At 50.3% G+C, this 15,628-nt stretch overlaps 8 protein-coding genes across 8 annotated transcripts; 3 read left to right on the plus strand and 5 right to left on the minus strand.

Annotated features, from left to right (window-relative positions):
• Positions 1–97: 97 nt before the first annotated feature.
• On the minus strand, positions 98–1,217 carry N7520_011799 (cytochrome b5 reductase family protein; the record flags this gene model as incomplete). The annotated part of the gene is made up of 4 exons (XM_057145732.1): positions 98–666; positions 717–794; positions 853–1,120; positions 1,173–1,217. 4 exons carry the CDS (start codon positions 1,215–1,217, stop codon positions 98–100), a joined length of 960 nt encoding a protein of 319 aa, XP_056991486.1.
• A 786-nt stretch (positions 1,218–2,003) lies between these two features.
• On the minus strand, positions 2,004–2,649 carry N7520_011800 (60S ribosomal protein eL20; the record flags this gene model as incomplete). Its single annotated transcript, XM_057145733.1, has 3 exons — positions 2,004–2,159; positions 2,212–2,388; positions 2,443–2,649. 3 exons carry the CDS (start codon positions 2,647–2,649, stop codon positions 2,004–2,006), a joined length of 540 nt encoding a protein of 179 aa, XP_056991487.1.
• A 718-nt stretch (positions 2,650–3,367) lies between these two features.
• On the plus strand, positions 3,368–4,979 carry csn12 (the record flags this gene model as incomplete). The annotated part of the gene is made up of 6 exons (XM_057145734.1): positions 3,368–3,930; positions 3,979–4,051; positions 4,101–4,253; positions 4,307–4,368; positions 4,420–4,840; positions 4,893–4,979. 6 exons carry the CDS (start codon positions 3,368–3,370, stop codon positions 4,977–4,979), a joined length of 1,359 nt encoding a protein of 452 aa, XP_056991488.1.
• A 431-nt stretch (positions 4,980–5,410) lies between these two features.
• Positions 5,411–6,451, minus strand: N7520_011802 (BTB/POZ domain-containing protein; the record flags this gene model as incomplete). Its single annotated transcript, XM_057145735.1, has 3 exons — positions 5,411–5,720; positions 5,789–6,172; positions 6,276–6,451. 3 exons carry the CDS (start codon positions 6,449–6,451, stop codon positions 5,411–5,413), a joined length of 870 nt encoding a protein of 289 aa, XP_056991489.1.
• A 680-nt stretch (positions 6,452–7,131) lies between these two features.
• On the minus strand, positions 7,132–8,596 carry N7520_011803 (ubiquitin-protein ligase RMD5; the record flags this gene model as incomplete). The annotated part of the gene is made up of 4 exons (XM_057145736.1): positions 7,132–7,350; positions 7,405–8,178; positions 8,238–8,365; positions 8,458–8,596. Coding segments are annotated over 4 exons (1,260 nt in total), but the record flags the coding sequence as incomplete, so codon positions are not given.
• Positions 8,597–10,009: 1,413 nt separating this feature from the next.
• N7520_011804 (putative Sin3 complex subunit (Stb2)) lies at positions 10,010–12,598 on the plus strand (the record flags this gene model as incomplete). The annotated part of the gene is made up of 1 exon (XM_057145737.1): positions 10,010–12,598. The coding sequence occupies one exon, from the start codon at positions 10,010–10,012 to the stop codon at positions 12,596–12,598; it is 2,589 nt and encodes an 862-aa protein (XP_056991491.1).
• Positions 12,599–12,846: 248 nt separating this feature from the next.
• On the minus strand, positions 12,847–13,220 carry N7520_011805 (Tim10/DDP family zinc finger protein; the record flags this gene model as incomplete). The annotated part of the gene is made up of 2 exons (XM_057145738.1): positions 12,847–13,064; positions 13,123–13,220. The coding sequence occupies 2 exons, from the start codon at positions 13,218–13,220 to the stop codon at positions 12,887–12,889; spliced, it is 276 nt and encodes a 91-aa protein (XP_056991492.1). The 3' UTR covers positions 12,847–12,886.
• Positions 13,221–13,506: 286 nt separating this feature from the next.
• On the plus strand, positions 13,507–15,490 carry N7520_011806 (uncharacterized protein; the record flags this gene model as incomplete). The annotated part of the gene is made up of 5 exons (XM_057145739.1): positions 13,507–13,539; positions 13,767–13,989; positions 14,054–14,218; positions 14,266–14,691; positions 14,739–15,490. 5 exons carry the CDS (start codon positions 13,507–13,509, stop codon positions 15,488–15,490), a joined length of 1,599 nt encoding a protein of 532 aa, XP_056991493.1.
• Between the last annotated feature and the right edge of the window lie 138 nt (positions 15,491–15,628).

Below are 15,628 nucleotides of genomic sequence, written 5' to 3' on the forward strand. Positions count from 1 at the left end.
GATGCCGCTTGGAAGAACAACGCTGAAAACCAGACACACATTAATGTACATGTTTTCGCATGTCATTATGTGTCGGCTCTAATATTCTACATGTCATCTAGAACTTGAACACCTGGTCCTTGTTGTAGCCAAGGTCCTTCAGGATACCCTCAAGCTCACCCTGGTCCTGGGGGCTGACCTTACCGCCAGAGATAGCCTTGTACAGACCAGGCGGGCCACAGACGAAGAGCTTAATGTTCTCCTCCTTGGGCTCGGGCAGAACGGTCTTCAGCAGCTCCTTGCTGATGAAGCCCTTACCACCGGTCCACTCCTTGGGGGGCTGGTCGAGGACGTAGAAGGCACGGAAGCGCTGGGGGTAGGTGTTCTCCAACTCTTCGAGCTCCTTCTTCAACAGGATATCCTCCTCCTTGACGTTGCCAAAGACCAGGGTAACCTTGGTGCGGTCATCGGGGTTCTTGAAGATCTGGCGGGCCAGCTGGTACATGGGGGTGATACCAGTACCACCAGCAATCAGTGCGATGTGGTTGTGCTTGTTGGACTCCCAGGGGTACTTGACGATGGGGCCTTTGAAGGCGAGGCGCTGGTCGACGGCAAGCGAGTGGATGTGCTCAGACATGGGTCCACCGGGGTAGACCTTGACAACGAGATCGAGGTAGCCGGGTTGGTCTAAGAGGGATTAGAGAGATGGCAAAATGAGAAGGCTGAAAGAATCCTACCCTCATCGCTAGTCGGGGTGTAGGGGCGCAGGGTGAACTTCTCCTTGCCCTCAGGCTTGAAGCGGGTCAGCAAAGCAGCTGTTATCTTGGGTCAGCACGGAACTCTTTTCAACACAGAAAGAGGGGAAGCGCTTACAGGCAACGGGAAGACCACTAACGGCCTCCTTGTCCTCGAACTCAAAGCGGATCTTCTTAGTGTTGTGGCTGAGGGTCTCAATGGCTGCAACCTTCAGGTCCACCCAGTCCTGGCCGTTGAAGACCTTGGCGCGCTCCTTGGGCTCAGCAACAGCAGAGCTGTTGTAGCGGTAAACACCTGCAGCGAGACCAGCGAGACCGACACCAATGTAGATGGGAGTCAGGTTGGACTTCTTGGGAGCAGCCTCCGCGGAGTAGTTGCGGATGGTCTAAAACAGAATGGTTAATTTTGCACAATGTGAGCAGTCACTTCTGACAAACCTGCTTAAGAGGCTGCGCACAGCGGAAAGCCTGACGAGCAAACATATTTGCAGATGAGTTGAGAAATTAAATAGGTCAATGGGGGTAAGGGAGAGTGAAGGAAGAGAGGGTTAAAAGATGGAAGAAATCGGGTGCGGAAAGCGGACAGGCTTGCTCGGCTCCCCAACACATGACGCAATTTGGGGATTCCTGTAATCTTAGGATTGACGGATATACGGTTTTCGCAACATTGCGTAACGTGGAGAACAGGGTCCCCAATTTTATGAGTAATCCTAACACTACTCCGTACCTTTTGATCCGTTGCGTATCTCCGAGATACAGGCTGCGAATGGCTCGGTGGGGGTTCGGTTCAGGCACACCCGCCCCTCATTACTGCATTACTGCTACTGTTGTGGCGCCCGGAATAATAACCGTGTCTATGCCTGGCCAAGGCCGTAAATAAATCTAGAATTGCGGCCCGCCTCAATGTTTTAAGCATGGGACACGGACCATGTGAACTCGTACCTTATTCCCCAAGAAATTCATAGTGAACCGTTTTACAATCTGAAATGTCTGCCATGTCTCCATAGCGGCCGGATATCTGTTACATCTTTGTGAATTGTCCAGCAGAGGATCTAGGATCAATGCAGAATGATCTACAAAGGACAGATGCAAGACGTGAACCCGATATTTTTGAAATTTAACCTCAGATGCCACTATACGGGACTAGAGACATCTCCCCATCACTGGGTACAAACAGGCCGTATCCGCGCGGCCAAATCTTTCATGCATTCCATGGCCATAACGCAGTTATTCATCCACACTCCATCCAAAAACCCAGAAACATTACATTTAAGCAAAGGTCGAAGGGCGAGAGTAGGCGTACAGCTTCTTGCCGGGGTTGGCGGAGCGGTGGGGCAGGGGGAACGAGACGTTCTTGCCGAGGAGCTGCTTGATGTAGGGACGGCGGATGCTGTCGTTATCGGTGATCTCAACGACCTTGAGGACCTGTGGGGCTGTTAGAATGATCTGGAAATTCGGGAATTGATTCGGGACGTACGTGGATGGAACCGAAGCGGGCACGGTGACGGGCAGCCATGTCCTGGTAGAGAGCATCGACGGCGTCGGTGCGGCTCATCTCGCGGAACTCCTTGTACATGTTGTGGGTACCGGAGCGCGAGTCGTAGCGGAGCCAGATACCGAAGTTCTTGACCTTGAGGGGGCGCTTCTCAGTGATCTAAATGGCAATTAGCAGTTGTTCTGGTTCCGTAGGGAAAAATTCGGTACGTACCACGTTCAAGCTGACGATCTCACCGTTGGACTTCTTCAGCTTGCGGAGCTGAGCAAGGAAGTACCAGAACCGAGACTTAGCGACAACGGTGTTGGGCGCAAAGATGCGCATGCGGTACAGCTTGGGCGTGGGGTTCGCCTCGGTGGGCAGGTGACGCCCGATAACCTGGTACTCAGTAAGACGCCCTGTGGTGAATCCGTCAGTCATGACTCCTAGAATAGTTTGCGATCAACAATTCTCCTCGGACAGTGTAGCGATTTGCGATGGTGGTAGTCGATTATCCCTGCAGGCGACCAGGGGGACGTAGGTCGAAGTTGAAAAATTCGAGATTGGTATTTCAGATGGACTTTGTTGACTTCAAGTCGACCCCAGCGTAGAAATTCCTCCACAATAATATCGCCAATGAATTGAATGTTGTTCTTGTTGTTGTTTCGAGACCCTTATGTCCTTATTGAAGAAATTGTCGCTCCGCCTGATACATTGTCCGACCGATCGCACACACCGTAACCGTCTCGAGGAGAATGCTGGAAAATCGAAAAAAGTGACACGTACCCATCTGCAAAATGAAATGTTAGCAATGACTTCGTCGGAGGTGAATATGGGGGTGTACTGACTGTGATTGTCGCTGTGGTGGTTGAGTCGTTAGTGTGCCGGGGAAGAGGAAATCAGGAAGTGTGTTGCATTGTGCTTAGGGCTATCGCCCTTCGGTTAAGCGAGTGGATCATATCGGGTTTGCACTAGTCCTAAATAGGAAGGGACGGGGGGCTGCTCCTTCCGCCACTTTTTCTGCACCGCCACACCTCTTCCGCCCCACGTTGCGACAGTACTAGCGTGGGACTTGCGCGAAGCTTTCCGAGGCACTTTGAATCTACACTTCTGAAGGCCTTCTCCTTGCCTGACCCCGCCAGATATCAGGAGGTTCACCATGACCATCGTTACAGAGTTTCGAAATGCCTACAGTCATGGCTCTGGTCCAGGTCTCGCCGCGGTATTCACGCCAATTGCGACCCCGAATAGCCCACTTCGCTTGACCTCGTTCTACGAATCCACCAACGCCCAATACCTCACCCCGGACCTCACTGAAGCCTTGTTCCCAAGAAAAGTCCTCAAGCTGCCGAAATCTGAACAACATGCTTGGGTCAGCGTCTTTTCCGCATACTGGGAAGCGGTGGGAGAGGTGTTAAAGTTCGAAAATCGGCATCCTGGGGCCAGTGCAGCGGCTATTTTCAAAGCTTGGAAGAAGCTGGCTATGGCGCTGAACAAAGGGTACACAGACGCCGGTTTCCCTGCCTGGACATTACCGTGCATGTACACCGTCGGCAAGTTCTTGCGTACCTTTGCGATTAAGGCCGACAACGAGGCAGCCTCTCAGAGTTCGACGAGTTTTGAAGTCCTGGATGACGTAGCAGCTGATGTCGAGAAGAACGCTAACTTAGAGGATGGCGCTCGAATTATCAATCGCATGTTTACCTTGTGCTTGACTGACCGGTGAGTATTGGTCCCTGTGTGATGGGCTCAGTCACTGATAAGATCTAGTGCTCCCATTGAAGAATCTCGCAAGTGGGGGATCTATAATATCACAAGCCTGCTGTTTAAGACCTACTTCAAGGTTTGTACTTGTCCACTGGTATACCCGGACGTTCTCTAATTGGCTCTAGATCAACTCTGTTGGCCTCAGTAAGAACCTGCTCCGCGCGATCAATGCCCAGTCGCATGAATTGCCGCCATTGGAATCTTTTCCAAAGTCGCATATTGTCACATTTGAATATTATATCGGCGTCATTCACTTCTTGGATGAAAACTACATAGAGGTCTGTGGGATATACTTCCAACGACACGCGCTCAATTGACTAATTTCGCGCAGGCTGAAAAACATCTCTCTGTTGCTTGGAGAATGTGTCACCGCCAAGCACTTAAGAACCGCGAGTAAGTCGGTCCGAATAGCACCAATTTGCTCTTTACTCATCAGCCTAATAGGTTAATTCTCATGTATTTGATTCCTTGCCATTTGGTAACGACTCATACTCTCCCCAGTGCAAAATTACTCGCAAATTTTCCACAACTCGAGTTGCTTTTCCGTCCTCTGTCGAAATGCATTCGAAAAGGTGATCTTGTTGGCTTTGACACAGCCATGGCCGCCGGTGAAGAGGAGTTTGTGAAGAGGCGCATCTACTTGCCCCTGGAGCGAGGGCGTGACATTGCCCTACGCAATCTCTTCCGAAAGGTTTTCATTGCGGGTGGTTTCGAAGAGCCTAAAGAGGGCCAGCCACCAATACGGCGAACTCGTGTACCCGTTGTCGAATTTGCAGCTGCGCTGCGGATCGGGACCCACGCAACGGGCCGGACCCAAGTCGATACCGATGAAGTGGAGTGTTTGCTGTCCAACCTTATCTACAAGGTTCGTGCTAGCCCAACATATTAATGTTTGTAAACACTAACAATTAGAAAAGGGTCTTATGAAAGGCTACATTGCCCGTGAGCGAGGCTTTGTTGTGCTGAGCAAGAACAATGCCGCTTTTCCGGGGACTGGGGTTTAAGTAGGCGAACTAACTGTATAGGTCTCAATAATAACACACGCGCTTGCCCTCGCCCTCAGCCAAGGGCAGAGAGAGGCTGGAAAGCTTGGCTGGGCTGGTCAGGTACCATCCTCACAAGCTACAATGAATAAGATGTCACGATAGAACAAAACATATGATATGATATCCTTCAGTCTGCCTTGTCCCCGAAACTGCATTAATAGTACATGGGTATAGAAACAACCATATCCGAAAAGTACAAGAAATGTAACAGATATTACGTCCAAGAATAATACAGTCTTGCCCTGTTCCCAACCCATCCAACCTTGACTAAACCCTCCAATTCAACGCTAGAATCACAAACTTTCAACACCAATACCAGCCCGATCACTCCCTTGCAGCAGAACTACAAACCGACAGAGCCGGAAACACATCATCCTAAAACAAGTTAGTCACAGATAATCTACCGAAGCCAAAAAGAAACTTACCATATGATTACACATAGCAACAAACAAATCAAAAAACAACTTCCCACCCCGTTCCATCTCCATCTGCATAGTCCCACTCCGCTTAAATGTCCCCCGACACCGGATAATCAGTGCAAGATAATGCGCCCGCAGCTTCGACTCCGTATCAGGTGTATGCGCATATGCATACCGCGCACTCGCCAGAATAGTATTCACCGTGATACCAGTATGAAGACCCTGTTTCCGAAGCGCAAGACGCTGTAGAGCCGGGAGATTGAATTTCTCAGCCGCGCAACTGCATAGAGTAATGCATTAGTTCCATCACATTTGCTTTGCCAGGTTGGGTTGGGTCGGGTCATTTACTATATAGCCGTATCTCTCAAGATAACTTCTCCGACTTCAGTGTGGAAGAGCGTTGCGCCTGCGCTTGTTCCATCGTCATCTTTGTCGTCTTCTAATTCCCACGCCTTGCGTCGTGCATTGTGTCTTAGTCGCGGGTAGTAGTCGCCTTTGTAGAGGTACTCTAGTACGCAGGAGAGGACTTCGGGTTGTTCGTTTGGGAGGTTGATTCGTTTTCCTGGGGATTGGATGTGTGGGTGTGCGCGGGAGGGTGGGGAGGGGGTCTGCGATTGGCAGTGTTGGGCGAAGAATGGGGATGCGGAGAGGATGTTTTCATGTGCTGCGAAGAGGCGATTTTCTTTACCGACATGGATGAGGACGACGGGTGATGTTGATGGTTTTGGAGAGCTTGGTCAATGTTAGTTTGATATTATCGTTTTTTCTATTTTGGGAATTCAACAACATGATTCTGTAGATCACTGAAGGATGCGTGAGATGAGAAAGCACTTACGATACATCTGGAGGACACGCCGGTCTTCGCCGGGGTTCTATCTCTATGCGCCTAGAACTGCCGGAGCTAGAGCTATCTCTGACATTGCGCTTCGGCCTGCTCATGGATGCTTTTGCAGCTCGATAACGAGTAAAAGCACCCGAGGGAGTCTGAGGGGGATTTTTCTTGGAGAGCATAGTGACTGGAATTGATTCTAATTGGGAAAGCTGTCAAGGAAGATAGGTCAAGAACGAAAGTCGATTCAAATTCAGAATTTGAATCAGGGGCTACAGGCTGTATTTATACCCAAATGCTTTACCCGGGTAATTCCCCTGCACTTGGTCACGCATGTACATGACAGGATCTTGACGGGGAGTCGTGACTGAAATACGGGTTTGACAGGGTCAATATTACCCAAATAGGAGCTTTCAGGACGTTCCGACGCGTCATGACGGGGTTCAAACGCGTAAAGGGGGAGTGGGGAGTCGCCAAATGGGCGCGTGGTCACGGGATGATGAGGACCAATAAGGAGGCTGTTTGAGGGATGAAGGTGGGGACTGGCAAACTAGTGAAATTAGACTTGTCGAATGCTGTTCCCCTATTCCGAGGCATTTGGCTTGAGTGGCTTTGTAAGAAAGGTGGAACCGTGAGGAGTGTTGTTGGAAATTGCTGATGTTGATGATAAATTTATGGACTGGTGATACCTACTACTCATCGCACAGGGCGTGGTTGAGTCAACAGCTACGATTTGGAACATGAAAAAAAGAAAAGCAGGTTATTCCCGATCTAACGCCGAGTCCGACCCGCTAGTGACCTATCCGAAGATTCCTAAACACCCTGCGCCGATTAGATCGCAAACATAGAAAACAAACACCGGTTACAGGAATATCTTGCGCGCATCCTTGGGATGGCTCTCGTTGGGGCAGTATGGGCACTTGAATCTGTTGCCCTTGCTGAGTCGGCGTAGCGACTCTTCAGCGATGACATGCCCGCATGGCATCATCATTGGGGGGTTCTCGTCAGTTGCCTGCTCCTTCGAAACAGGGCAGACGAAGATGGAATGGAAGAGATAAGAGGGTGGCAACGAAATTTCGACCTAGAGAGAGATTAGTACAAAGGTATAGCCATAAAATAAGAAGAGGGCGCATACTGGAAGCTCGTTCTCACTAGTCCACTCGGTGCGCTTGGCCTTCATGATGGTCTGTAACTTCAGAAGCGTGGGGAGTGCAATCGCACCAGCGGTGGCGGCCACATAGAGCGGAGAGTCAGCCGACAAGCCCAATAGTGAGCAGAATTCGCGAGTGAAGAACTGGGCCACATCGTCCCATGCAGATGTATTGTTGAAGATGGTCGAGTACGGCGATCCCGGAAGGTTTGGACAGAAGGCCATAGCTCCCATAAGCTGTTGGACCTCGCGCAGGTAACGGGGCACGAATGCTTGGAATTCCCGTCGGGCATACTGGATAGCTGCTTGCCAGTCTCGGGTGCTTTGCCCATGCGACTCGCCGTGGAAAAGCCACACAAATTGTAGGCGAGACAACTCAAACTCTAGATTGCTGCCCCGGGCCTCGAGGGCTTCGCGATTCTCTCGAGACCATTCAATGGCGGGAAGGAGGTTCTTCTTCTCTTTCATCTCGTGGAGAATGTAGTACATGGAAGCGAACTGCTTCCTGATTTCGCTGGAGGGGACCTCATCGACATCAAGTAGACTGGGAGCAGGTTTAGGGGAGAGGGTAGAGTCACGAGTCTCCCGATTCTCCGGGTTATCCATGGCCTTTTGTTCTGCGATCTCAGCTAGAAAAGTCGCTGCAACTGAAAACTGTCCCTCACGGAGGAGATGCATTGCAATCGCACGGTTGATTAGGTTCTCTTGTTGAGAGAGGGCGTCGTGTTCAGTGTTTGGAAGAGGTCGATCTTTGAAAAGCTGAACGAAAGTGATGGATTAGAAAGTGGGACTGATATTGATATCTGAGTTTGCATTACCTTGTCAAGAGACTTGGTATACTTGTTCAAGCCGCTGTGGGTTTCCTTCAAAACGTCATTGATGGAGTCAAAGGATGCCTTGACAGGATTCTGGAGTTTAGCCAGGGTGATGGCGGCTTGATTTGGGTCTACAGAGGAGCAAACGATGTTAGCTCATTAGCAGCGAGCATGTGCCCTGGACTCATGGATTCTACTTGGGCATGCGGGCAGCGGAACAAACCAGAAGCTATAGTGTCTCGGGCCGACTGTAGTAACTCGATCGTGGATTCCACATTTTTGAGGCCCTGAGAAGCCTTGAGCCTCTTGAGCAGCTTATCGTGTTCCTTCTGCACAAGATCCATGATGTTTGGTGTGCGGGTATCTCAATGCGGAGGTGAGTGAGATTACCGCCCGAGCCCAGCGGAGGCCATAGGCAAGCTGAGATCGGAGAAGCTATCTCACACAGTTTCAGCGCCTCAAATGTCGGGGTATTCTGGCATGGGTCTATCTTGTGCAGGTTGAGGGAAGTAGAGCAATAACCAGTTGAGAAGCAACCTCGGGAGTGGGACGTTGGAGATGTTGGATCATTTCCGGGTGATCGCCCTACGCCATAGCCACGTGACCATGGTGAAGGGTCAACTGACGTTGTCTACAGTAAGATTATGCTCGTGGGTGATTGAAGGGACTATGAAAGGCTGTAGGATTTCAAATTCAGCTCTGTCCTAAATGCCGTGGACAGTCAGTTACACCATAGACCGATAGCGTTGGGCTTAGAAGTGTTGGTAAATGATGGGAGTAAGCATTAAATCGGACTAGTTCTTTCCTATTTGGGCACCGCAAGGGATGAGTCATGGGGAGATCCATCCACTTATATCGACCAATCAAATTCACCTAATAGATTTAGGACCCACTCTCGCTTACACTAGCGTAACTCACCAACGGGTATAAATACCTCTCACTTCCGTTAATCTTTCCCTTTCTTTTTCTTTTCTTCTTCATCCTAGTGCACGGGTTTTACACGCATCAGTGAGGAGACATCCGAGATCGTGTTTTTGCTAGTTGAAAACTACCAAATTGACCTCTCCTTCTGGTCCGCTTTAGGATCGGAAGGGAATTTTTGAAAAACAACAAGATACCTCAACCTCCTTGGTCTGTCCATCGAGTCTTTTTATTCGCAGCCTCTTTTGAGTGTTGCCTGGACTGTTCGCACTTCTGCAACGTCTGGTTATGAATACTGCTGGTCTTCTTTTCACTGCTTGCTACCCATGTTGGTGGTCTGCAGAGAAGAGATCCTTCCCTGCCTTTTTACGTTATTGTTTATAAATTGTAGATCAGACTTGAATTATCCTCACAGATAGTCCCACATACCCCTGGATGCGCAGTCGCGTCCGCATTGGCTTGTTTCCTTGCAGGTGTAAGGGCTCATCTGCCGCTGGTCCCTTGAGTTAAAATTCCTAGTTCGGTGGATGCCTGATGCTGATCTTCACCGCCCACTCAGTGACGTCGCTGATTCTGCAGGGAATTTGAAGCTACAATTTGCTAAATAACAGTTTCCTCCTTTTCTTATTCTTGCCCTCTTTTTCTTGATTAGAAATTGTCTTAAGGGATGTCCACACCCTCCAGTCTCTTGGCATTTTCTTAACCACTCAAATCCAAACATTCGGCGGCGCCTCCTGGGCCGAGGCGTGGCGCCTGAGCTGGCGTGGATCAATGGTCTTCTCCATCATCTTCACTCTCTGTTCTCTTGGGCTTTCTCCTCGAGAGCCTGCGTCTCTTACTGACCAACAGCGATCATGTCGACCAACACAGCCGGTGCGTCGGCGCCAGACCGTCGAGACTCCGCTAAGGCCTCCGAAGGCCAGGGCTTCAGAGGAAGCCCCGCCTCCCCCACGACCGGCCATGATCAAGTAGTGCGCCAGGGTCACCAGAGACTAGTATTCACTGACCCCGTCGCCCTACGATACCTAGAAGAAGACCCCTCCACCGATGTTCTCCATCGCCGCTCGACCCTGCAGGGTTACGAAATCTATATTGTTGAACAATGGGCTTGCTCTCGCGTGCACCCGACCTTTGTTATTTCGACCTATACTGGAGACCCATCGCATACCGTTATTGTCGGGGTACTCAGCGTGCCAACAGATGAAACCACATGGTCGCCTCGGTTGCGGATGTACTTTGACGCTGTCAAGCAGTACCATGCTCGGCAGAAGGAGACTCCACTCGGGACAGTCATGGTTACAGACTTAGGAACTTTCCCGTCGGCTCTCACAGTCATTCCGGTTCCACAAGGCGACATTAAGAAACACAGAGAGGATTTTATTGTCAACGAGAACATGAAGCGCTTGGGTTGCGCCGGGCGCGCGGGCCTCAAGCTTCAGGCTCCTTTACCGGCCACGGAAGCAAAGTTTCATCAGCTTTACCGAACGAATGAGCGGGTTCCTCTTTATTATGCTGTAATCGAGGTTGTGAAGCAGTGCCAGATTGCCTTGATGGTATTTGATAAGTTAAAGCCGGAATACGTGGATGGTCTCTTGTGCGATGTAACTGAAGCAGCGATCAGCGACTGGTGGGCAGATATTGGTTCAGAACTGTATAATATTGAACCCAGTGATGGTGTACTGGGACCAACTACGGTATCTGCACTCCTGGGAACGCTCCTTGGCGCACGGAATCGACTGCACACCTATGGAGCTCCTGTTGGGAAGGATGCCTTTGATATTGAAAACCTCAAACGGGGTATTAGTGGGTTCCAAAAATCTCAGAAGCTGAGTCGAACCAGGAGGCTAGATCGGCAGACCTTGGAGCGATTACATCGTGCTACGGCCAAGGCCGCCAATGCGGAAGGGTGGACTGATGCTGTCAAATCAACCATGGCTGAGCTCAGTGGTCAAGGTGGAGAGATGGTCATGGGAATGGTCCGCGGGCGCGAAAAGGGTGGAATTGCCGACATTGAAACCCTCGATATCGATACTTTTATCCAGTGCTGCTACGGGTCAAGGGCGAAGTGGCTATGGCTGGGAAAAGCCCGCAAAAGTGGTCATGATCATTCGTTCACGCGTGCCCCGACGTCAGACATTCTGTTTACCACAGATGATCAGGGTGGCTATGTATGGACGAGTCGGAAGAAGCACTCTTCAGAGGATTTGCATGCCGAACGAGTTACCTCCGCCCTTGATCGACAATGGAAGTCTCCTGAAGTGTCAGTCGGCGAAGAAAAAGATCACCGAAGGAAAGGTGTTAGTGAAAGGGTGTCGGATGCTCGGGCTGGCCTGGGCCGTTTTAAAGATGCAGTGGGCCTGCCTGGCTTGCGATCACATCACCACAAACAATCTCGTGATGGTCCAGAGTTGATGCATGATATCGCGTATCGTCCATCTATAGACAGCGATACTGACCCCTCGATTACCAAACCTAGGACCGCCACTGGTCTTACATCCGATTCCAAAGTTGACGGAGAGTTGGAATCTCGACCAGAGGATGACCAGATTCAACCTTCCGCAACAGCGGAGTCATTGTCCGATGTCAAACTCCCCGAAATTCATGTTGAGACTGTACCGCCAGATACAGAATTAGAATCCCAGATACAGCAGCACGATCATATTCCAATTCCAACGCCCCTTCCAGGGGTGGAAGAAGAATCGGATCTAGAGCGCATGGTAACACGGTCTACCGCCGCCTCAAGTGATGGGGGAGACCGAGACGACACACGGCCAAATCTAGCCTTGATGTCTCTACGGCGAGCTCAAAGTTGTGAAGAGCTTCGAAGCAATGAAATCGGCCCCCAGCGCTGTGACGAGAGATGTCCGAGACATCTTTCTTTTAGTAACGTCGAAGAAGTGGTCCATGCATCCAAACCGCTGGTTGACCAGCCAAGAGTCGGTTCTTCGGCTACCTTGGAAGAAGCAATCGCTCAAGAAGACATCCTGGCATCGGATGCTCGCATCTTCAGCTCTCGGATATTGGAGTTGGGCGAGCATACGGCTCCTTGGGTAGAGCGTCAAGTGGATACTGTGGATGGGCTCAACACAAAACTCTATGATCAACACGAAGAACTAAATTCGGTCTATCTGGAGCGGGTTGATGATTATCGACGGCTACGAGACCGATCCAGTGATCTTTTGACCGACGAAAGTTCCTACCTTAATGACAGTGTCAAGCGCGTTGAACTACTTGGAGCCAAACTAGACTACGAGCTCCATGTTCTCGAATCCAAGGTCGACGACATGGAGGAAGGACTGACTGACTTTGAGCGACATATTGTCAATGTGGAGACCCGCGTCAAAGCCTTACTCCAGGGCGAGGAAAAGCACAGCATCTCCTGGATGACGTGGGTTCGACAGTCCCTTGGCTTGACAGGATCATTCGGCCATTCAGGCTCTTAATACTCTCTCATGCGACCATGCGTGTATGATAATCTGCTTTTCCTTTTGGAAATTCTCCTGTTTTTCCATTTTTACTATTGTACATAGATAGATCGGCGTTCCTCGCCATATCCAAATGTGATGATATAAACGTGTCCCATCACGAAACAAAGCAAATCGACCTCCGATGAGCGAGCGGTACTTGTTTCGGTAGCCGGTCTTCTCTAGATGATCGGTTCTCAGAGGGGAGGGTACCATTTGTTCTCTAGTTCCTCTTCCAGCGCGTCAAGTTGTAAAGTTGTCGACACTTTACATGCCGAATGCCTGCTGCTTCTGAGCGGCATCACCCTGCATCTTCTCGCTAACCTTGATGTTGACGTCGAAGAACTTGGAGACACAGCGGTCGAGGCAGACGGACTCGCCCTTGTTGAGGTCACCCTCGCGGTAGTCGATGGGGACACACTTCTTGGTGCAGGACTCGCTCAAACTAAAAATGACTTTTTATCAGCGCTAGTCTTTGGTAAAGCACGGAAGACGATTCCTACCGGTTGAACATGTCTGAGATCATCTCGACTTCGGTCTCGGCCTGAGCGAGCTTCATCTCCGAGGTCATCTTGGGCTGGCCGCCGAAAAGGAAAGACATTGTGAATGTGATGGGTAGATATTGGGCTGAGAAAAGCGTAATCAATTAGTATGGGAAGTCTAGATCAAGAGTATTGTATGTGCATACCTGGATAAATTAGATGATGGTTGGTTGTCAGGGTCGATTACGGACCAGAAGTTGTCGAGTTGGGAAGCTTGGGCCACCTTTGTCCGCCCGAGTTTTTCCACTTTTCCCGTTTCTTCGCACTTTTTTTTTTCTTCTTTCTTTCTTTCCTCCAACCACGCAATGTGAACAATTCACTGTTCATAATGCAATCAATTCGTCCATGGGCTCGGTCCTTGGAGGGACTACGCTTCAGGTAAGATAAGAATCACTCTTGATTTCCTTTTTCCTTCCTACCTTTTTTATGATGATATGTACCCTTCTGCTTCAGAACCGCTGCAGTTGATGCTCTTACGAGTATATGAACGCACGGACAAATAACTGATTTACTATTATTCCTCTTTGTTTCTCGCATTCAATTGTCATGGGATTTATAACTGACTCCCTTCAAGTGCAGGTCGCCTCCAAAAATCACGAATTCAGCCCCTCATCCGGGCCCAACTAACACAGCCTTTTCGGAATGGTAGCTCTGCCTCATCTCCCGAAAAGGCTTTTCAGGAACGGATACAGGAAATAAAATCTGCCTGTGCAGACCCATATCCCCGGCTTGTGACGGACAACCGCACGATCAGCTGCAAGGAGTTCCGCTCACGGTACGACGGGTTAGCCAACAATGATTCTGTAGAAGACACGGTCGTCCTCTCTGGTAGGTTGCGCCTGTGGTTCTTGGCTTAGGCCTTTCAATTGTCCTTGTACTTAGATTAGATTAGGTAGAATACGTACCTACAGACTCGCAGGAAGCAAATTGATTTTCTTCGATATCGTCCAAGATGGCCACAAAGTTCAAGTTATGTGCAACAAACGTCAGCTCGAGGGCATCGAACCTACCGAGTTTAAAAGATTGTATCGACTGCTCCGTCGTGGTGATGCATTCAGTATGTCTCCTAGCCTGGATATAGAACTTCCCACTAACTGCTTTCAGCTGTGACTGGCAACCCGCATCGCACTGGCCGTGGCGAGCTTACTGTCAATGCGACCCAGCTGCCTCAGCTGCTTGCGCCCTGTCTGCACGATGTTCCGGTTCATGATAGCTCACATGAAACCTCGCCTTATCCCCGCCATGTCCAATTCCTGGCGGATCCAGCGGCAGCGGATATCATTCGAACAAGATCAGTTCTGACCCAGTATCTGCGTCAATTCTTCGTGGATCGTTCCTTTATGGAAGTCAGCACACCTATCATTGGGTCTGTGGCAGGTGGTGCTATTGCTCGTCCATTCATCACCTCTGGCACGGAGTTCCCAGAGCGCCAGCTATCTCTGCGCATTGCCCCAGAATTATGGCTGAAGCGGCTCGTCGTGGGTGGGTTTGACCGAGTATTCGAGATCGGCCCGTCGTTCCGCAACGAAGGTATGTTCAGCCATGATATCGAGCAAGGCAGAAACTGACAGAACCAGGAATTGACAAAACCCATAACCCCGAATTCACAACCTGCGAATTTTACCACGCCTACGCCAACCTAGAAGACCTAATGCGCATCACCGAAGAGCTCCTGTCCGGCATGGCCACCCACATTCAAACTCTCAAAACCACCCTCCAACCTGCTCAGATCAATTTCACCGCGCCATTCAAGCGCATCGACTTCATCACTGGCATCGAAGACGCCATCAACCAGAAACTCCCCAACCTTGACTCCCCCGATGCCCTCGACCAAATCCGCACTATCTTCCAGAACCTTTCCCTCCCTCTCCCCGAAAACGCAACCCTCCCCCGTCTCCTCGACGAACTCTGCAGCATCTACGTTGAGCCCCAATGCATAGACCCAACCTTCATCATCAATCCTCCTGAATGTCTCTCCCCACTCTCGAAATCATTCACCCACCCTATAAACGGCCAATGCGTCGCAGCGCGCGGTGAACTTTTCATTCAGGGCAAGGAGCTGGTCAATACATATGAAGAGGAGAACTCGCCCTTTGAACAGCGGCGCAAGTTCGAGGACCAGTTGCGCTTCAGCCATGCTGTTGGTGAGACTGGTGAGATTGATGAGAGTTACCTCGAGGCTTTGGAGTGGGGGCTCCCAGCGACGGGAGGATGGGGATGTGGTATTGATCGCCTGGTGATGCTATTCACGGGTGCGAAGCGTATTAGCGATGTGTTGGCCTTTGGAAACTTGAGGACTGTTACGAGACGGCCTGGAAATGATGCATAGCTCTAGCATGGCATATCATTACTATGTCCCATTGTACGATAGATTTAATTCATGTATCAACATCTACATCTGGAAAAACGGACTTAAGTCCGATGTAGAGCTCCCGCTTTATCAAGCCGTCACTAGCCTTATCGGTTC

Source organism: Penicillium odoratum, assembly GCF_028828045.1.
Source record: "Penicillium odoratum strain IBT 22623 chromosome Unknown utg000008l_segment0_segment0, whole genome shotgun sequence".
Lineage (NCBI taxonomy): Eukaryota > Fungi > Ascomycota > Eurotiomycetes > Eurotiales > Aspergillaceae > Penicillium > Penicillium odoratum.